A 22152-nucleotide genomic window follows, 5' to 3' on the forward strand; every position below is an offset into this window, starting at 1 on the left:
CCTAATCTAGGTCACACTCACCTGCGTCGCACGGTCACCATATATGGCCAAGTGCGAGGGAGGGCGGAGCAGCTGGGAGGCGGGAGCGGGGAGGGTACAGAAAGAAAGGGGGCGTGGTTAGCGGCGGTGGCGGGAAGCGGGGAGCGGGTGGGAGGAGACCGGGGGAGCGAGAATCAGGCGACAGAAACAGTTAAACAATAAACAAAATTACAAATTCACAAAGCAAAGCAATACAAATGAGCAAAATAGCTCTATAAGCAGAGGGGCACACAGCAAAAGAACGGCAGCAGGTCAGGCGAGCACAGCGAGACCACGCCGCTCGGTGGTAGGGGGCGTGGTCACACGGCAGCGGCCGGGGCAACGAGGCAGGCAGGCGGGAAGCACACGCAGCAGCTGGTGGCCGTGCGGCGCGGGGGGGTGTCCTAAACTAGGTCACACTCACCTGCGTCGCACGGTCACCATATATGGCCAAGTGCGAGGGAGGGCGGAGCAGCTGGGAGGCGGGAGCGGGGAGGGTACAGAAAGAAAGGGGGCGTGGTTAGCGGCGGTTGCGGGAAGCGTGGAGCCGGTGGGAGGAGACCGGGGGGAGCGAGAATCAGGCGACAGAAACAGTTAAACAATAAACAAAATTACAAATTCGCAAAGCAATACAAATGAGCAAAATAGCTCTATAAGCAGAGGGGGACACAGCAAAAGAACGGCAGCAGGTCAGGCGAGCACAGCGAGACCACGCCGCTCGGTGGTAGGGGACGTCGTCACACGGCGGCGGCCGGGCAACGAGGCAGGCAGGCGGGAAGCACACGCAGCAGCTGGTGGCCGTGCGGCGCGGGGGGTGTCCTAAACTAGGTCACAATAAACTGCTACTAAGATGTACTTATACGCAGTATCAGAAGAAAAAGGACCGCAGTGATCTAAATAAACGCATCCTAGTGGTTTATTAGAAATGTATAACTGTGTCTGTGGCGGACGCGCAGCAGTCGAAGGCTTGATCTGCTGGCAAATGTCACATTGAGGGACATAATCACTCGTCTGTTTGTACAGTCCCCGCCACCAGAACCTCTGTTGTAGCTGAGTTACAGTGGCCGAGACGCCCGCATGCGCAGACGCCACACCTTCATGAGCCGCTGTAATCAAAGTAGCTCTGCGATCAGAGTTGGGAATTAAATGTTCGCCAACTTCAGGAATTTTCACGTAAGGAACCTTTTTGGGACTTAAGTGGTATGTGTACTTCGAAGGGAACCCTGCAGGATATTTACCTCCCTTCTCAGTGGCAGCAACAGCCGCCAAGATGTCATCATCTATTTTACTTTTGACCGTGTAACTGCTCCAACTAAATATTTAGATACTGCTGATTTCGCTGCTTCATCAGCAAGCGAATTACCGACAGCGTGGACTCCCACGCGCTCATGGCCCAGAGTATGAATCACAAACACAAGTGGCAACTTCTCTTTAAGCTCAGTCACTCAGACCCAGATCATTTTATGTTTTATTGTGCTACCCTTGGAATCACGAAATTCATTCTGAATCCAATAGATTAAGTTCTCATTGTAAGACTTGACACAGTAGTAAGAATCACTTACGATTAGAGTAGTCACCCTAGAATCTGCGTACTCCAATGAAAGCATCAAAGCACGAAGCTCTGCCAATTGTGCAGTGCAGTCTCCAAGTGTCTGCGTGTGCACGACACTGGACTTGAACTCATCGTTCACCATGGCACCGACCACAATGGCGCATGCGGAAACGTAGGCATTTCTAGAGCCATGCGCAACCTGCGCCGAACCATCGGTGTAAATGATGCAATGGAAATCCTCCAGGGGTCGCATCGCTAAAGAAGCAGGATGAACAAATTCATACTGTAAGTACTCCTGCGACCTCAATGTGGCATCAAAAATAAACGTGACATCCTGAGATGACAAGGACGCTGCCCATTGAATCCGCCGAGTGTGCAAAGCTTTAGAATTAGGTATACTGGCTTTTGTGACTGCCTCCAAGGCAAGACACGGGGTAACAACCAACATGCGTTTTCCCTGTGACAGGCCACGTTCCTTAAGAATTGCCATCTGCACAGCCGTCAAAACTTTCTCCACAGTGGAAAAGCGCAATTCAGCCGAAGTGTACAAGTGTGACTTGTAAGCAATAGGTACTGTGTCTCCCTCATTAAAAGTCAGGTATGTGAAACCTACCGTCCCAGGGATAATTCTTATCACCAGGTTGGTCTGATTATCACGAGTCAGTAAGAATTTAGAAGCGAGCAGATCAGCCTGCAAAGACTGCAGAATAGCCGAATGCCCAGGCAGCCAGCATGATTTGGAAAATGATGGTTGTATCAAAGCATACAAAGGCTTGATACGCTGGGCATATTCCGGAATGTAAGTTCTCCCGAAATTCAAAAAGCCCAGTAAAGATTGTAACTTTTTCAGTGTTGTCGGAGCGCGCAATTGTGCGCATTTCTCCAGGAAGTGAGGAGCCAATCCCTTTCCTTCATTGTTAAGCTCGTAGCCCAGAAACAACACTGTGTACTCTGCAATGTGCGATTTCGCAAAGTTGAATTTGTAACTTAAGTTTGCAAAGGTACAAATAATCCCGTTTACACGACACAGATACTCCCAAAGTTCGTCGTCTGTGAGATATATGTCATCCACATACGAACAAGCATCTGGGTTGATTCTCTCCAAAAGAGAGACTATGCGGGCGGAAAAAATCCCAGGACTATTGTTATAGCCCATAGGCAAACGCCGAAAGTGTTTTTGTACACCGCCGCATGTAAAGCTGGTCCATTGGGAACTCATAGCATCCAATTGGTGGGCATAGAAACCATTAGAAATGTCAAGCGTGGTTTTGAACTGCTAACGCACAAGACTATTCACAAGAGCAGAGCCGTGAGTATTCTGTACTGCATAGTTACGGCAATGCGAGTTTAAATGCCGGTAATCCAAAACCAAACGATACGAACCGTCAGGCTTGTTTACAGTAAAAAGAGGGTTATTCATCGGTGACACACATGTTTCAATTACACCTTGATATTCCAATTGTTCAAGGATTGCCGCGACGGAAGCTTTCGCTTCACGTCTTATGGGATATTGAGGTTGAGGCTGCGGCTGAAACCGTAAAGGTATCTCGTGGCGTAGGGATAATTTATCCCACCCACATTGATTGCGGTTCACAGCCAGCGCCATATTTAGAGCCCACTCTTCTGCAAAATGCTGCGCATTCTCTTTTGAGACTGTGTTCGCGAAACTGGGGAGGATTACCGCCTCCCCTCGTGGAGCTGCGAGCACAAAAGGTGGGGGCCAATCAGCATCCGAAAGCAAAATGTCATATGTAGACGAAAGATTTTCCCAAAATACCCCATTTATGGTTCGCTGTATGTCACCTTCAATCAACAGGACAATTTCAAAAAGTCTATCAGGGGGAGCAACTCTGGTGTCAGCTATTTCAATGACAACATAAGTATCAGTCGCTGTCAACTTCACTAGTGGACGGAGCGCCTCTCTCACTATGGTAATCTCCGCCGCGCTGTCCAGCAAGGTCAGAGCCCACATCAGATTCCGAAGCCGCGTTCTCACTATCTGGGGCATATTGATGCGCTGTTAAGGCTGCGACTTTCTTCTTTGCAAACTGTGGTCTCCTAGGCGTAGAGCCTTCCGGCTTTTCTGCACCGTTCCTCGGGTGGGGCTGGTCACTTCCTTGCTGGCCACCCCGAACTCTGCCGCCCCCTCCACCACCGGTCGTCGGAGCCGATGAGTCCTGAAAGGAACGAGGTGAGCGTTGGTCAGAAGCCTGAAATCGATCAGGAGTCTTAATCGTCGCGCGGTCGCGCAAGTCATAAACACGTTCCGACTGCACAGGTAACGGAGACGCAGGGCGAGAAACCTGTGTTTGTTGTTGTTGCAGTTGCTTTCCCTGTTTCTGTTTTTTAGGCCAATTTTGTTTTTTGGACTTGGGCTGAACTTCCGTCTCCGAAGTTTGTCCCTGGGGCTGCTTTTTATCTTTAACAGAAAAAGGCTTAACGCCCTTACAATTGCGACCCGCGGTTTTATAAGCCGCAACAATTATTCTCACTAACTGTCGTGGTTTCTCGGCCTCGGGAAGCGCCGCTAACACGTTAGCAACCTGAAAGCTCGCTGCATCCCCCTTGACATTAGCAAGGCTCAGATCGCAAACTACGTCAAAGGTGCCACACAGGCGCATGCCCAACTAGACCGCAGATTCCGGTCCGTGATCATCTTGAACACGTTTAAGGACCGAAGACAGCACGGACATAGACGGGGTGCCATAGCACCGAGCATAGACCGCTGCAAAAGTTTTCCCCCAGGTCTCCCAGTCAACAAGCTCAGGGGCCAAATCCTTCGGCAAACTAAGCGTAAGAATCCGGTGTTTTTCACCAGGAGTCGTATTAGGAAATACAGCTTCCAGCTGGTCAAATTTCTTGGCAAGCCAGAAAGGAAAATCATCCTTTTCCTGGAGCTTCTTGCCCATTACGGCATTGACCATGACAGGACTGATTTTCAAACCACCCTGCCCTGCCGGAAGAGCCGCACCCCCTGGGGCGCCATCCGGAAGATTACGGCCCATGTAATGCACTAAGGCTCTAATCACGGCAATCGCGACTACATTTAGTCGTCTGATTTCAGCCAAATTACAATTGCTGTGTAGAGGATGAGGAGTAAATCCAGCCAAAACAGGCCAACTAGCGCCTGGAATGGACAAAGGACCCAACCTCGGAGCGGTTAAAGAATGGGGTAGGGCGCCACCAAATCAAACTCCATCCTGCCAAACATCAATAGGTACTTCCTGTGCTCTGTACGGAGTATACTCATTAGGTACAACCGTGGGAGTGTATATGTGGAATACGCCTGAATTAGCGTCCACTGACGGAAATGTCACCCACGAATAAAAGAGTTCGTAAGGGTAAGCATGTTCCGCACTCACCACCATAATCACAGCCAAGCCCTCCAAAGGTACATTGTAAGCCCGCAAATGATCGCGCACCGCAATGCGACTATGCTGCGGAATGTCCACGGGTTGGGCCATGACAGCACAGGAATTAGAAAAAGCAAAGTAAACTTTGTAGCACAACTGGGTAGTAATTCAAGGAAACCGTTTTAGAAAGAATCAAGCTTGAAAAGACCTATTTCAAAAATAGGTAGGTTTTTCCGACACCACCGTTTACCGGAAACGTCAGTGAAGAGGTTAAGGATTGAATGATATACTACTCGAGTGCCATGATATAAGGCCAACAACGTATGGGCGCCATGTAGCGGGAATTCCTTTCTCCTACAGAACTGTGCATAGAGACCTGGAACCTCGGTGAATTAGGATGGCCCAAAACTCACCTCAGTACTCAAAATCCCCTTACCGAGCTAGCTACAGTGTCTCATTGGTCATAACAAACTCCCAATGCTTAGACAGACCAGAACATGAACTTAGAGTACCTCAGGAATCGTGGAACACATGAACACTCTTTCGTTATATAATCATCACAAACCAGAACGTGGAGTAAAAGAGGACACATGCACATTTGAAAAATGTATTTACTAATGCAAGGTTCTCAAACGCAGTGTCTTGTATATTACTAGCAAACATATTATAAGCAACAAAGTTATCAGCATAATTATCAGTCCATAAAAGGCGAATGGTGAGAGCATACTAATATGCTGAAATGAATAGAAATTAACAATGTCTAATTCACACACTCCCTATTTAGTATAGTATTTTATATCTATGAAGGTCTCATTTGGGTTTTAGCAGGGCGGGCCCATACCTTAAAATCTCAGTGGCAGGAGGATCACATCACCTTCCACCAGCTCTCTGCAAGCGAAGCACATCAAGTGTGTTTTTGTGCGTTCAGCACAACAATATAAAACTCGCCTAGAGACAGATTTTGGCAGCAGCATGTGTGTTATGGCTATAGGGGTGCAAAGATCAGACCTTACAACAAGACTGGGTTAAGTTATCCGTGTAGCCTTCAGCACTCGCTGTGCAGACAGAGTGCAGAACAAAACTGATATCAGAGCAATAACATATTATTTCTCTAGTAAATCACTAAGCTCTTCTGGGTTGAAAGCTAAAACAACAATTATGTGTCGTGTACAAAAGTGAAGCAAGAATGAAAACGGCATGCAAACATTTAATAAACTCATGCTAACTTAACACAGTATGTAGAAAAGAAGTAGCTATATGACAGGGTGTGTTGCTGCAGAATGGCTCGGGCAATCTCTTGCCTTCTGCCATCGACACTCACTTGGAGTGGGAGCTTGCCATGCTGCCCCCAACTGATGATCGCCTCAGTGAGTCAGCGGAGGGGGAGGGGGGATCGAGCAAAATCACAGACAGGTAGAGGAACCTGTACCTCTCTCTTTTGGACCTCTAGATCTTAATGCTTCTCTGAGTGGCTAGAGGGTGATAGCTAACAGTCATTAGTGCACCCCAGGGAACACAGGGGCAGGATTGGCCCTTTATTTCACTGGGTATATCCCCCATGGGCTGGAGCCTTTCAGGCATTTTGTGAGAGCCCAGGGCCTCTTCTGGTGCCTCTGTCACTTCCCCGCCCCTCCCCGGTTAATTGCAGCAGGCATGGGGAATCTTCGCGGGAGAGAAAGTGAGGGAGGGGGAAGGAAGAGAGGAAGCGTTTAGAGAGGGAGAAGAGAGAGTACAATGGTGCTGGAACAATGTTCAGATGGGGGGGGGAGTTCCTGCCATCAATGTTAGATCACTGAAGTCAGAGGGATTCTGAAACATCCAAGCATCACACAAAGAACAAGTGCTGCAGATGAGCTGCACACATTCAGCAGGAGAGTGGTAACCCTGTCTGCTATGCTCCCAAAGCACGTTGCTGTCTACTACCCTACTTTCAACCAGAATCGTCCACAAGTCCCATGCGTGTCATGATCCAGGATGAAAAAGCTTCTTGGTGTAGAACTATAGAGACTGGATGTGCTATGGATGCTGTCATGACTGATGAGGTCGCTGGTTGTCCTGGTATGTGTGCCGCATGGTTCAAATACTGACAGTACTGACTCAGTTTAGTCAGTGGTTACAATGTGGATTTGAGTGTCTTGGATTCCAGCGCTCTCATTTCTGTGATCCCTGGCTAATCATTTCACCTACCTGACCTTCAATACTGCAATGTGACAAAAAGTTGAGACACTGACTTTAATTAGAAAAGGTGGCAATTTAGATCCTTATAGGGGAATATTAACACGGTTGATGTGCAGTGATTGCAAGCACTATAACATAACTACGCTATTGCTTGTATCCTATGTGCCTTTTAGTCATCAGCACAGGATCATGGAGGAGTTGTATGAACACTTCCACTCACCCCTAACAGGAAGAAAACAGGCACATTTGTAAACACACTTTGATATTTCTCTACTTTGTTTTTTACTCACACCATACAATAGTATTGCCGTGTTTAGTTGAAGAATTGGAATAAACAACACATAATTTCGAGCATTATGAAAGGTGCAATATCCATGATAATGTATGTGCCACTTTCCTTTGCAGCCTTTTATAGTGAGCGGTTCACCACCGAATGCAGCAAAGACAGAAAATTAGAGTAAGCAAACTGTTTGCAAGAAAGTATATTCTTAGGGGCTACAAAAGCTTCAGAGACCCTGACTTGTTATGTTGGGTGTCTCATGTTATCTTGTGAATCTCTGACCATGCCATTGCATCTGAAAGGTTGTAACTGATTGGGTGTGCTTCAGTCCTTCCAACCTTTCACAAGCAGTTGTCCTACACAGTAGTCCCCACATTTCACCACATCTGCCTGCTTTGCATAGCAAACAAAGTGACCCTATGTTGAGGTGCAGCCTGTTAGGTTTGAGTGGGGTGAGTGTATGAGTATAAATAGAGAGGATACAGAAGGAGCTGAGAAGGAAGTGGTGTCTGGAAGTAGTTCACATACCTCACCAAACACCTCGATAAGGCCACACTACACCCTCACAACACTGCTTTCTGAAGGGGCGCCAAGAATCTAAAGTGATTGTGAGCACTTTGCGGGCTTTTTAGGGGTATAAAGTGCTATATGAACTATATAATGCAATCCAATAATAAAGGATGAATGAACTGGTTAAAAGTTGATGAGGCTGTACTATGGGTGCATTTCAGGAATCTCTTTCAGGGTAGTGAGTGCTGTGTAAATGTACTCAGTTGGATCATTTACATTCCTGTCAAGTGATACTTTTGCAGCCAATCCTGGCCGTTGGGCTACATTGCTTTGCATTCTGGAGCTTGTCGTCCATTTTTTAGTGATATAAGAATCCATAAAGTGAAAGTGCTGCTGTCTATAAAAGACAGTTATGGCTGAGTGTGTCGCACATGACAATTGTCAAAATTGCAATAACATCATACGCGGAACAGTCACCAATCAACCTATGAAGGGTTACAAAATTAAGCTTCATGTAACGGCCCCCTGTGAAACAACCAACGTCGTTTACCTGTTAAAATGCCCCTGCAGCAAAGTGTACGTGGGGAAAACTGAGAGGAAGTTACAACTAAAAATGAATGAACACAAGTCGAACATAAGAACCAGGAATACGAGTCAACAGTTTCGACACACTTCATGGAAGAGAAGCACAACATATCTCAGTTGAGATTCATGATTTTGGAGACAATTGACAGAAAAGAAGGCAGGGATAACAATAAACACCTACTGAGGAGAGAAAACCATTGGATAATGAAATTACAGTCTTACAGACCATACGGCCTCAATGAACGAATAGAATATGCCTGCTACCTCTGAGTAACAGGCATTTATGTTTGCTCGCAGGAACTGTGTTAGTTGCTTAGCAATAAGCCAACATCCATACTGTAAATATTGGATCTAAAATAATTAATGTTATGGACACAATGTAATGTATTATTTCAATGACACGCTGCTAACTCATTTAAAGCATTCAGTCTTTATTTGATATTGTCTTCAAGATACGTATCCATTCAACAACAAACATATCCGGCACTATGCACTCTCGTTAAGTCCGTTTTTACTTTTTACTTTTTACTATCCCAAACAGCATCATCACACATACGCATGCCACTGTTTACAAACGTATCGCGGAAAAAGCACCCTCGACACTCCGTCGCTGAACGGATTCGCCGGTCACAGACAAAAACTCCGACTTTAGAAACACTTTGTGGAAACGGCGTACAAGTAAGTTCTACAAAGGAATTAAAGAGCTTTCGCTGAGCGCGATGGTATAGAATGCCACAGACGTTGACACTCGTTGAATACTAGCGGGTTCTAGTTATTACGGACGACCGCATCAAACACCTTTCTTCCAGCATTGACATTTTTTTAAATTTCCGTTTTTTAAAATTTCCGTTGTTATTCTATTCACAGTACTTTGTGAAGCACACACTGCAGGTACTGAACGTGAATAACTTTATATATTTTTTAACACGCTGGACACCTTGAAAAATCACAAGCACATAAGGCACATTTTTCGGTCACTACATTCACACCCATATGACTGCATAATGAGCACTATATCAAAACGCATGTCATCTATCATGATAGAAATCCAGATAATAGAATGAATAAGTCCTGTTATCACAGTATTATTTAACTTATAGATTGTACTCCCTGATGAAGAGCACATATGCTCGAAATGCATTGGAGTGTATCAAGTACTAAAAGTGTTTATTGAAGAAGCAATGTACTAAGAAGAATAAACCCATGGAATGCAAATAATTTCAATGAAATAGATTGAATAAATAAATTCATGAAAGAACAATACAAAGTATTGCTTGAATTATTTAAACCTCTAAGGATGGTAGTGGAGTGCCCAAAGGGGGATGCAACCAAGATTCTTGGAAGCACTAATTTGCAGCACATTACATGGTGCCACTTGACAGCTTTGTAATTACAGAGAGAATGTGACAGACAAGGTGTGATGTGAGGCTGTCTTGGTGTGGTGATAGCAGGACAATTTGAGGATCTAGGACAGCATGATATGAAAATAATTTGAGACACCAGAGAGTGGTTGCCAGTGCAGCATAGGGTGGCTATCTCACTCTCCATGTTGCCATGGAAGCCTTGTCCAATACTGGTTATTCATTTACAAATCCTCGCCATCAAGCATTACAATCCAATTAGTTCTCTGGAAGCAGACTAAGACCAGGGCCAGACTGGCATTTTAATCCACCGGGCATTTCCTGGTGCGCTGGTGCCCTTGGAGGCAATTTTTGATAGTCCAGTGCCACTCACGGTGTCTCTATACCTTCTCCAGCACACTAAGGATAATTGCCACAGGCACAGGGAGGCTTTAAGCGAGAGAGAAAGATAGGAAGGGAGGGCTAAGGTAGAGAGAAAGCAATCAGGGATGGAGAAGAGAGAGAATGAAGCGAGAGAGAGAATTAATGGATAGAAAGGGAGAGGTTCCGCAAGGTTTGAACATTTTTGGCAGGACTGCTTTTGATTCCCCAGCCCAGTCCTGATGAAGACTACAAGAGCCATAATGCATTAGAAGCTCACATAAAAAAGCCCAGAGGTAGAAAGTGTCCGTAATGCCATAAAGTGAGATGGTACCCTATGGCTAAGTGAAAGGCACACATCAGAATGTAGTTGGAAATGAGATAAGGAGGGCAGGGTGGATGCTAATAGTTTGTGAGATTGGATTAAAGTATGGGGAAAACTGATTATGTGTGGGAGGTGTGTTGTACTCTTTGAGCATTCATGTGTTACGTCAGAAGAATAGAGTCCAGGTGTAAAGATTTGTGGACACTGGATTGGCGGCTACATTCTCATGATCTGGGCGCAGGAAACATGTTGTAATCCCAGCTTCCAGGGTTTACAAAACTGTGTGATCTCTGGATCAGCTCTTCCTCCAAGTTTTCTCGACTGCCCACTGCTTGTGCTGCTTTATGTAAATTATCAGGATCCGAAATGAGCCAGCAGGAAAGATGGCAAGAAATGACACTGGCATGAATACAAAGAGGTTGGAGCAGAGCCATTTTAAGGAATGTTGGCGTGCCTGGCAAGACACATTTTGGGATATCCTGTTTCGAACAACTTTGAATTTGTTGCCCATTTTCAGTTAAGTCAACCCCTCAGGATGCCACAAAATATTCAATATTCAAAATATTCAATTATACATGAAAACTCAGAAATAGGGACACACAAACGAGCCAAACGTTCAAGCTACCCATTGCTAAAGCCTCTTCCTTTTGGACTTGGACCTACTCAATTTGGTCTTGCAACATTTTACGTAGAATAGTGTCTAGCCAGCCTTTCCCTCCCGGTGTAGGAAGGAAAGGGTAAGGGAGTTTTGGTGACTATTTAGTGGAAACGTGCAAACCTTAAAATCTGGCCTATAGAGCTTCGAGTTTTGCTTTATTTGAAGTAGATTTATAAATCCTTCTTTATACCTGGGATGCTCACTGCTGCAGGGAATGCCAAAACCCAGGGGTCAAACCTGATAATTTTCTCTTCCATCCGCTTCACTTGGCTTGTCCCTCCTACACCCTTTCTATGGTTAGACAGTGACCACGGGCTCTGCTCAGTAAGAGCGAGTGGAGAAAGGTGGAGCAGTTAATAGAATGGTACAGTAAGAGAAGTAAAGAAAAAGGGAGGTAAAGATAGAGTTGAAGTGAAGAGATAGGTGACGCAGGGAGAGATACAAGGTAATCAGTTAGACAGAGAAAAGTGAGGTAGCCAAAAAGAATGATACAGAGGTAGTGAGCAAAAGAGAAGCAGAGAGATATGTATTGGGTTATAGAGTTGAGAGAGACCTAGAGACAGGAATAAAGAAATGTAGAGCGAGAGGCGTAGTATGCAGGGGGGGAACATCACTTACAACGCATTTATTACAACGCACTACCATTACAACGCAACCATTACAACGCAAACCATTACAACGCATTGCGCTGGGGGGCGCTCTAGGATAGGGAATATATTTAATTTACTATCCAACACCTTCCCTACTATCCACGGGGACTGGAGTTGGAATAGTAAATTAAATAAATCACTATCCAGCGCTTAAAAGCACTATGCGTTGTAGTGGTATGCGATGTAAAAACCGCGTTGTAACAGCAGGCGTTGTAATAGCCTGCGTTGTAGTGACACCAATCCATGCAGGGGTATGGGATAGAGCAAGAGAGGCAAGACAGAAGGTTGAAGAGAGAAACAGAGAAATGAAAAGCAGAGAGTGCTGCTGTAGAGAGAAGCATAAAATGAGAAATGAGTTATAGAAAATATGTCAGATAAAGAGAGGACTAAGGCTGACTGGAAGGAAGAGAAATGGGGTAAAAGGTACAAAGAGAGATGGGGTGAAAATAAAGAAAAAGAAGAGACATTTGAGCTACAGGTGAAGTATATACATTGAGATGTAGTGAGAGTGAGAGAAAGAGAGGTAAAGCGAAGACTGGGGTAAAGAAATTAGGCGACGTATAGAGAGACATGAGACGGAGATAGGTGAGGATGAGAAAGAGAGGTGGGACATATGGATGACATAGTTACTCAGAGACAGGAGTAGGTAAAGGAGTGATGCAGGGAGAAAAACAACAATAGGGTTATTGGTGGGTACGAAGGTAGATGCAACAAGACAGGGAGGAAAGAGAATGAAGTGAAGTAGACGAAGGTAAATAGAAAGAGAGCAGAGAGTGATGTTATGGGGCTTTACCACTTAGCGATTGTGAAAATTGCTATAACTAATTGAACTTTACAATGAGCACAATTGCATCATGACCACAAGTGGATAATTGTAAGGCATGGGAACTGATTCTGTAAAAACAGTCATCGGAAGGTGTGAAAAATCTAAGCAAATGTGAGGAACAACCCTGGAGTTCTGAGCAGAGACTTGGTGCATTGTTTTATTTATTTTCATGTATTGTGCCTCGGTTTGTGGCGGCTGATGTACTTTGAAGGCAAGCCATACAGGGCCGGACTGGGAACCAAAACCAGCCCTGGCAAAGTGCTCGGTAGCGCCCCCCCCCCTCACTCCCCCCTCCCACCACGGGGGTTGGGTGTGCCGCCGAGCTCTGTGCCAGGGCCGGTTTTTGGCCGATTTTGTTACAGGACCGATTTTGTAAAAAAGGCCCTGTAAAAAAATCGGCCCCCAGGGGCCCAAAACCAACCGCCACCCATGCGGCGCAACTGGTGATTGCCCGGTGCTCGCTACGTCCAGTCCGGCCCTGAAGCCATATCATGGTCCATACCAGGCATTGTTATGTATTGTGATTGAAAGGAGCTGTGTGCATTGATTGGACTTTAATGTAATGTACAGTGGATTTGTAGAGCGCTGTTTGTCACCTGGGAGGGTATCCGGGCGCTGGTCTCCTGAAAACGGAATGACCAATATTGTCTGGGCCCTGTGCGGAATAAATGCGATTCCCTGGCTTCTCTTCATCTTTCGATCTTTCTTTACAAATTGGTGACAATTTTTGCTACAGCTACTCTCTGTTTCTACAGCACGGGTGGACACGTTCCTCAGTTTTTCCGAGGTAGGAAGGGAGGCTGCCATTGGCCCCATATGGAGTATATACTGAAATACATCCTTTCCTCTGACCTGCCTCTCTCCATTCCCGTATCGCTCCCTCTTCCATGCTGTTCCTCTCCTCCTTCTTTCTCCACTCTTCCACATCTCAACATTTCTCATGTAAACCAGAGTTGTCTCTGTCAGTTGAGCCTCTCTCTGCCCCGAGTCTTCCTAACCACTGTCCATCTTTCTCCCCTCTGCCCTGTATCTTCGATCTCGTCCCCTACCCCTCTCTCATCCCTCTGCTGTGTCTTGTGCCTCTCTCCAGTATCTCTGACCTGTCTTCCATCTCCACACTCCCTCTTGCCTAGGGTGACCAACCGTCCGTAAATTTCACGGACAGTCCATAATTTCGTCCACCTGTCCGTTGACCGTGAAGGATTCTTTAACAGACGCCATTCGTCCGTAATTTTAACCTGGCACCGGCCGCACCACCCTAAAGCCGGCACAGCTTCCACCCACCTCCCTTCTTGACTCCAATGCTGTTGAGGTCGGGTGTAACAGACTCCGATGCAGTACCAAAGCTCAGATACCCAGCAGCATTGGAGCCACAGCGGGATGGCAACCCTCACACCTCCAGCCCGTGACGAGCTGTTAAGAGGTGCTTGAAGGTGACTGAGAGGGAGGGGCTGCAGCTTCAGGGGCATCTATTCAGATGCAAACAGTACTGAATGCGTCATGTCTCTGCAATTTAGAGGGACCTCACGCATTGCCTTTCTGCCCAGGGCCCCAAACATCCTAGAACCAGCCCTGATTACACCGAGGCAGCACATGGTTCTCTTCACAGAGCTTAATTACTGTCATTAAATTGTAAACAAACCTCGGTTCTTCAAACATGCAGTCTATAATGTAATAAAATAAAGAAATGGCACATTCGCACCCACACTGATTAACAAAGTATGGAGAACAATCAGTTAAATAAATTCTCTCTTAGTATTTCATTTAAGTACTGTACATCACAGTGGGGGATGGCAAAACTAAAATTTTGGAAAGAGAGCATGTCTTCTCGTTGTCTTGTCCAGGAGGGGTTGAAGAGCCCTACCCCACCCTGGAAGAGACCAAGATGATACTAGAATACTGCATGCCCACCCAGGTGCCCACCCTGGTGGATCCTGTTCCCGCTCCTGTGATGGCTCCTCGCCCCCTCCCCCCATGTGGTGGCTCCTGTCCCTCGCCTGTGATGGCTCCTGTCCCCCCCTGTGGTGGATCCTGTCTCTGCCCTGGGTGGCTTCTGTCCCAGTCCTGAAATGGCTCGTGCAGCGAGGGTGAAGTTCTTGATGGGCCTCTTCTTAAAAAGGCTCAGCTCAAACTTAATATGAAAAGGTGGGCGCGTGAGTAAGTGAAGGGATGGGTGGATGGCTGAATGGATGGTGAGTGAGTGGGTAGATGGATGAGTGAAATGATGGATGGATTGATGAATTGATAAGTGCAAGTGTGAATGGATGAACGAATGAGTGAAAGGGTGGATGTAAGGATGGATGAGTGAGTGAAAGGGAGGGTAGATGGACAAAAGGATGAATAGATGAGTGAAGGAGTGAAAGAATAAATGGATGAGAGAAAGGTTGGATGAGTAATAGGGTCAATGGTTGGATTAATGAGTGGATGAGTAGATGGATGAGTGCGTGGATGAATGGAAGGAAGGATTGCTAAGTGAAAGGGTCGATGGAGAGAGAAAGGGAGGTTGGATGGATGACTGAAAGGGTGGATGGGTGAAAGGATGAATGACTGGGTGGATGGATGAGTAAGTGAAAGGATGGCTGGATGGGTGAAAGTGTAAATGGCTGGATGGATGAGTGAATTGATGGAAGGGTAGAAGAGTGGATTGATGAGTGCACAGATGGATAGGGTGAAAGGATGGATAGATGGATAATGGATGGATGAGTGAAAGGATGAATGAAGGGATGGATGAGTGAAATGAAAGATGGAAGAATACATGATGGATAGGTTTGCAAAGGGTTGAATATGTTTGGATAAGGCTGGGCTTTCTTATATACTGTTGCGCGAACTCTGATGTCTGTAAAACGTATCCAATTGTCCTGAAGTTTTGTCTTGAATTTTGACCTCCTGTCCTGAATTTGTGTCCTGCATTTTTACCCATTGTCCTGAATTTTTTCACTCACCGTCCTGAATTTGCACCAATGCCAGTTGGTCACCCTACCTCTTGCTTGCTATATCTCTGACTATAATCCAGGCCACATACGAAGGAGGGGTCCCTGCTCTCCATAACTCTGTCAGTGACATGGCCTCCTCGCATCTCCTAAACTCTCCCCTGAAGCTTCTATTTCTGACGGAAATTGGTGTAGTGAAATGAAGAACACCTGTAAGTTGTTGCAGAAGTGTTTTGGGCCATGTGTGTGTTAATAGCCAATTTTTAGTTAGTTGTATATTTATTTGTCGTGTAGCTTTGATCACACAATGATACCCTGCATCAGAGGGCTTTACCCAAGGCCACTTGAGTTATGCAGCAGGGGAGGGCCTAACAATGCTGCAGGGCTGACTAAATTATGCAGCAAGAAAAGACAAATTATGCGCCACAATACCGCACATTTTGTGAGAGTATTAGTTCACTATTTTGATATTTTTAGACTTTTTAACAATCTCTGGGCATAGATTAGACCCAATTGGTACCAGTGTCACTCCTAAATATAGCAATAAGCAACAGAAAGGTGACCAGTCAGCCTTTGCAAAGGGCCTTCCACTGCACAGCCACACGTGTTGCTACATTTTTAATAACCTCTGAACTGTCTGAGCTAGAAACAAATATTATTTCTTAAAATCTGCAGATTACGCAGCAGATGATAGATTATGTGGCAAATGCAGCGAATTCAGAACTATACAAAAAACGCGGTGGCTGCCCAGTCGTATAATTCCAGTGGCCCTGGCTTTACACTACACTTACAGAGATCAGTAAGAGGTAGAATACTTTGGCCGCACTGATAGGAGTGGCCTACCAGAATGTACTTTTGTCAACGCTCTTTAGTGTGACATCATGGCTTTAAATATCTCTAGAGGATGGTAACAACATTTGTGACCATGCAGAGGCCTCTGCTGCCTTTTGGCTAGGTTCACGCTATAGAAATACCACATACATACATACATACATACATACATACATACATACAACATTATTTTGTGTGACCTTTGTGTGACCTTTGCAGTGGAATAGGTATGGCCGCCAAGATGACAAGTTCCCCTGCAGAATCATGTCAAGTGCTCTCACGTTTCCCATTTCAACATGTAAGTAGTTCATACAGTCCAGGTGTTTCCTTTAAATGCTAAGATTCAAGACCACTGCATTTCATTGTAAAATCAGGACTACAAGTCCCCTAAGGCAAAGAAAACACCTGCTGAAAATCAGCTACTTAGGCATGGAGCTGGGAAACTAGTTCTGCATGTCCTGCACCAGAGGGAATATTTAATATTTAACAGAGATCTGAAAAGGTGCAATAACACAATAGCTATACGATAAAAGAGGACATACATGACTAAGTTAGAACATAATTAGAGCCAGAGGTCAAAGAAGAAAGGTGTACATATTTATTAAGATGTTACAAAATAAACGACTGATCCGGCCTGATGGAACAAGAAGCGTCAAATTATGCATATTCTGTAAACTGAAACTGCATCTTCTGAGCTTTCCACAGATTTCTATGTGTAGCACCACGGCGGCCATCTTGTGATCCCTGCAGACAGTCCTCCTGCGCTGAGCACACAGTTTATCGGTACTTGGAGGTCAGGACACCAGACACTGCGGCCAGGAACTTGTCCCAGGCAGCCTGGCATTGAGGGGTGAAGTCAGCAGGGAAGTGGGCGGCCAGTGTAGCCTGAATGCAGTGGGACAGCAGCTGAAAGAGAGAAAGGCAGAAAGTGAACACCACCACCAGGGAGCAATTGGACAAATACTGGAATAAAATGGAAAGAATGTCCAGTGATATAATGCCAAATTCACAAGATACTGAGAAACTCAGTTTCTGTACTACATAACTGGTAAAAACATATACAAATGGTATTTTCTTTTCATTAACAACATTTCATTGAAAGTACAAGAATGGTACTTCCTCAAAAAAGCAACTGTATTTCTCACTGTGTCCAATGTTTTATCCTCACCACTAACAAAGATTTTGCACTGGCTTTCAATCAAAGAAAGTATGTGAAAGAGTTCCCATGTAGTAATCTTTTGCGTACTCTCATGCAGCCGTGGTCTGTACAGGTAACCGCGGTGGGACCAGGTAAGGGGGATTTTGAGGGACAATGCTGAGGGAAAATGTATTATTTATTTAACTTTCCCTCAGCATCATCCCTCAAAATCCCCGCTGACCCGGGCCCACTGCCCCATCACTGTTACCTGCACTCTCATGCCTTTGTCAATTAGTCCCAAAACTTCCGAAATGGGAATCAATTGATACGATTAGTACAGATAGACAGGACTGTGCCCTCTTTGCACTTTTACTAATAACGAGTTGAACATTTTAAGGCCAAGTCACAAAGACATTTAATAGTAGTGAATGGGTGTTCCTGTGATTAACTAAATCCATTCCATGTAGATCAATTTTTTGTAACAACACCAGTTAAATATGGTGGCGGCTGCTAACTTTACTAGGAAGGAGGGTTAGGGGTCATTCACGCACACATACACACTAACTCACACCCATGCATTCAAACACACACACACAACCATTCACAACACCTACTAACAAATACACATATATTTATACATACATACATGCATGCATGCACCACACATACAAAAAAACATAAAACTCACGGTCACTGTAGAGAGGAATGCCTCAGAGGTCCCAAGAGGGTTGGGACTGATGCCTTCCCGATTGACACTTGGCCCTGGGCACTTCAAGGCTGAAAACTGAAGCGCCCAGGTCCGAGGCAATCAGTGACGCTCCCCCTCCTCACAAGGGGGAAGGCCTCAAGGAACCAGGCTGAGGAGGTCACGCCCACAGGGCTGTGAAATTATCAGCCTGGCACAGTTCAGATCAGGCAGCCAGGAGCATGCTCCTTAAGCTCATGTCTTACTCGTGGCTGCCTGATCTGAACAAGAAGAGTGTCTGTCACGCCGACCTTTGTTGATCCTGACAGACATTCCTCTTGCTGGGAAAAAGGTGGGGGATGTAGCCCAATAACCCATAAGGATACGCCGCAGCTGTGTAAATGTACAGGGCCACACAAGACACCTCAGTTTTAGAAAAAAGGCTTCTTATAGGGGGCAGACCAGGCTCCTCCAATGAGTAGCTCGTGAGCTACTGGTAGCTCCCCATCTACCTGCAAGTAGCTCTTCTGTATATAGCCCAGCTTACTAAATTAGAATACTTTGCTTAGCTAAATTAATTTATAATACCAAAATCTAAAAGCATGCATTTGAGCCAAACATGTGTATTTTCAGAACTTATAAGCTGAAGTTTGTAAAAAAGTTTTGAATTTCAAAAATATATTCAAGGCAGATATTTGAGTGATAAATCATGCAGTGTTGGGGAGACTTATCTTTAATATTACCTTGGCACCAGAAGCATTGCTGCTATGACTTCTATATCATTTATGTAGAGACATTCCACAATGGGAAATCCATTGTAACATTACTGCTGGCACACGTTTGTGTTGAACTGAGGTGATCACTGTTGTAGTGGTGCATATGGTGGCCACTAATGTAATCTTGTCTGATATGGTCAGTATTATAGCTCTAATAATATTAGTAGCTCACGATGCTTTCCATTGAACATAAATACCTCTTATTACAGAAAAGGTTGGAGACCACCGGGGCAGACATTTTATTTATTTGTATACTCCCTTACAATCTGCTATGGTTGAGAAACATTCAAAACAAACACCAAGATAGACGCTTGAAGTATGTGAGTAGCAAAGCTTTGCCATTATACATTGATATTTCTTTTTTAAATTCCTACCCATGAAGGGATGTTTTTGAACTGATTCCAACTTGTTCACTGCTGGCTCACCTGGAAGTTTCCGGGGTCCACGCGGAGGTTGTAGGCGTGCAGGTCGCTCAGTTTGGACAGGGCCTGGTCCAGGCTGTCCAGGTGCTTGGCTGCCTCACCGATGGCGCCCAGGACCTTGCCTCCATGTCGCTTCACGTCAGCAGAGCCCGGGGAGAGGTCGAAGTGGCTGAAGTAGGTCCTAGTCTGACCGAAGCTGGCAAACAGCCTGGGGAAAAGGACACATCAGCTTTAATAAAAAATGCTCTAAAAAGCACACTCACATCAATTTTCTATCCAGAACTGTAACCTTAGACAACAAATACATATATGAAATGGCTAATACTGTGGCAAAAATGGAAATAAATATGTTTTGGGCATCACTGGAGATGTAAGGAAAGATTACATTTGTTACAAAAAGTCTGACCCAAAAAAGGCCAATTTCTAGATCAGCGTTTTGGCCCAAAATTCGAATCGACTATACAACATATAATTACAGTGACCCATTTGCTCTAACCTCTGCTTCCTGTTGGCCATCATCTCTGAACATTTCCATCATGACTTGCAAGCCCTTACCATTGCCCAGAAGGCTCCAAACTGTTACCTCATATCTTCTAACCTCTCCAAATCCTTCTTTGGGCTCTCACCCCAACTCTTAGCCCTCATAAAATCTAACCTTTTTCTAATCCCTCTTGGGGCTGTGACCAATTTCTACTTTACTGTAGGTTCAAAACAGTTACCCTAATGGGATCTAACCCCTGGTCACTTCCTCTATGCACACTAACCATTTACCACTTCACTCAAGGAATAACTTTTTACCACTTCGTCCATCAGCCTTACCCTCTTACCGCCTCCCCAAAGTATTAACCTCTTACCAGTCCCACTGTAGGCCTTAATCTCTCCTTCTGCTATCTCAGCTGTCCCAGTGACGTGTTTGTGCCCCATACAGATGCCCCACCATGTTTAAAGGGACTGCGTACCGTCCAGTAAAAGCCCAGGCTGTACCCTGCCCCTTTGGCCTACATTGCTTTTGGCGACGAGGCGCAAAGATCCGTAAAGCTCAATAACAGCTTTGCTGCTGGTTCGCTGCTGGTGGAGACACAGAGAACTCTGTGTGCTCATCTAAGACAAGCCCATATCTAAGCTACCTGGATGATCCATGAGTTGGATCAGAACACAGCCAGCTATGCCAGGAAGGTGAACCAATGTTGGAGCCAAGAGGTTGTATTTAATAGCAAACATCAGTTTGAGGTCTATGTACACTAATCCGCTGGCGTGAACGCCATATATGTGGCTATGCCGAACAATCTTAACCAAATAGGATTCATAATTGTCTAGCAGGAGCAGACCACAGTCAACGCACACACACCCCTTGAGCAGAACTCAGGAACTTTTAGAAATCTGCAATGATTTTAAACTCCTAACTGTTGGTAATGCGGAAATAATCAATTACATGGAAATGGCTAAAAGGCAAAAGTCAGCCCAGATGTGACTGTCTCTTTAAGAGAAGTAAAAAACTAAACACAACTGTCAAAATGTGCATCGCCATCCTATAGATAAGTCTTACTTTAAATAGTTACACACAATACTAGACACAGAGAGAGGGGGCATGTCTCAGTGGCCCTCTCCAGAGTCCTCACCTGTCCAAGGCTTCTCCTCCGAGGGCATCGCAGTGCCCAGAGATCTTTCCCCAGAGGCCGACCACCAGAGCCTTCTCTTCAGCAGACAGAACCATCTTGAGGGTGAGGGCTGGCGGGCTCAGGATCAACAAGAGATGGAAGTTGGAGACAGTCCGTGCTGTGTGCCGGGCAGAGCCCCCTTTGAAGGGCAAGGGGGCCGAGGAGCCTGGCAGCCTTCCACTGTGATTGGTCGGTTTTGGATCCCACCCAAGGAGGCGGGGCTATCTTATCTCCCTGAAACACTGGCAGGGAGCAGGTGTGTCTTTGAAGCATGACGTGCAAAAAAGGTCTCATCTGTGGGTTGCTTCATTAACCTGGCCAAGAAAGACGTTTCTGGAATTTCAAAGATCTGTTTAAAGGAATTTTACATTGTTTTAGGTCATTTTTGTTATTTCCAATGAACTTTCATCAATCCTTGGAAAGGCTTGCAATTGAAAACATGCACACTCTGGTAACAGAGAATATGGCTCGTTGCGTTCTTACTCGGTGCTGAACTCACACTGAAGATGACAAAATGCATGTGCATGCGAAAATATGCCCACACGGAGCCATAGGTCAAGCCGGGTTGGTAGAAAGAGCGAAAATGAAGGAAAAGGTGAAATCTGGGTTTTTCACAGTTCCATGTTATAGGACATTGGTTAAGTACAAAGAAGGAATATTTATCGATCAAGGTACTTTTCCGAGTATTTCTAATTCAGATGCAGGCAGGAGTTTGTGCCCAATAGACATAATAAATCGTGCAACATTTTTCTGTCTTTTCCACAAACAAATTTTTACGAATTTGTGTAGGGAAAACATTTAATTTCCAACGTTTCACAGCTCGAAAAGCGGAGAATCAGACTGTACTATTAAATTGTCAATCTTTCTGAGTGGTGGATACGGTTTGTGAATGTATTACTGCATCTGGTAGATACCGCAGCACATTCCTGCAAGAAATTACCTCCCAAAACTCATGAGTACATTGGAGCACATTTGAAGTATACTTGCAAACCCTCCTGATTTAGGCAGAAGATTCACACTTTTGTAAGCGTCACATAAACCAATGTTGCCTTTTGT

At 45.3% G+C, this 22152-nt stretch overlaps 1 protein-coding gene across 1 annotated transcript; it reads right to left on the reverse strand.

Moving 5' to 3' along the window:
- Positions 1-17084: 17084 nt before the first annotated feature.
- On the reverse strand, positions 17085-21217 carry LOC147685249 (hemoglobin larval subunit alpha-like). Its single transcript, XM_086939612.1, has 3 exons — positions 21058-21217; positions 19442-19646; positions 17085-17323 (listed from the first exon to the last, which is right to left on the reverse strand). The coding sequence occupies exons 1-3, from the start codon at positions 21150-21152 to the stop codon at positions 17195-17197; spliced, it is 429 nt and encodes a 142-aa protein (XP_086795738.1). The 5' UTR covers positions 21153-21217; the 3' UTR covers positions 17085-17194.
- Positions 21218-22152: the final 935 nt, after the last annotated feature.

This window comes from Lissotriton vulgaris, chromosome 10, assembly GCF_964263255.1.
Source record: "Lissotriton vulgaris chromosome 10, aLisVul1.2, whole genome shotgun sequence".
Taxonomy (NCBI): Eukaryota; Metazoa; Chordata; class Amphibia; order Caudata; family Salamandridae; genus Lissotriton; species Lissotriton vulgaris.

Excerpts from the sequence above, each read along its gene's own strand:
- LOC147685249 (XM_086939612.1), bottom strand. The coding sequence starts at position 21,152 with ATGGTTCTGTCTGCTGAAGAGAAGGCTCTGGTGGTCGGCCTCTGGGGA. Across the intron at positions 19,647-21,057 it reads GGAGGAGAAGCCTTGGACAG|GCTGTTTGCCAGCTTCGGTC; the intron begins GTGAGGACTCTG and ends CCTTTTCCCCAG. Across the intron at positions 17,324-19,441 it reads TGGACCCCGGAAACTTCCAG|CTGCTGTCCCACTGCATTCA; the intron begins GTGAGCCAGCAG and ends TCTCTCTTTCAG.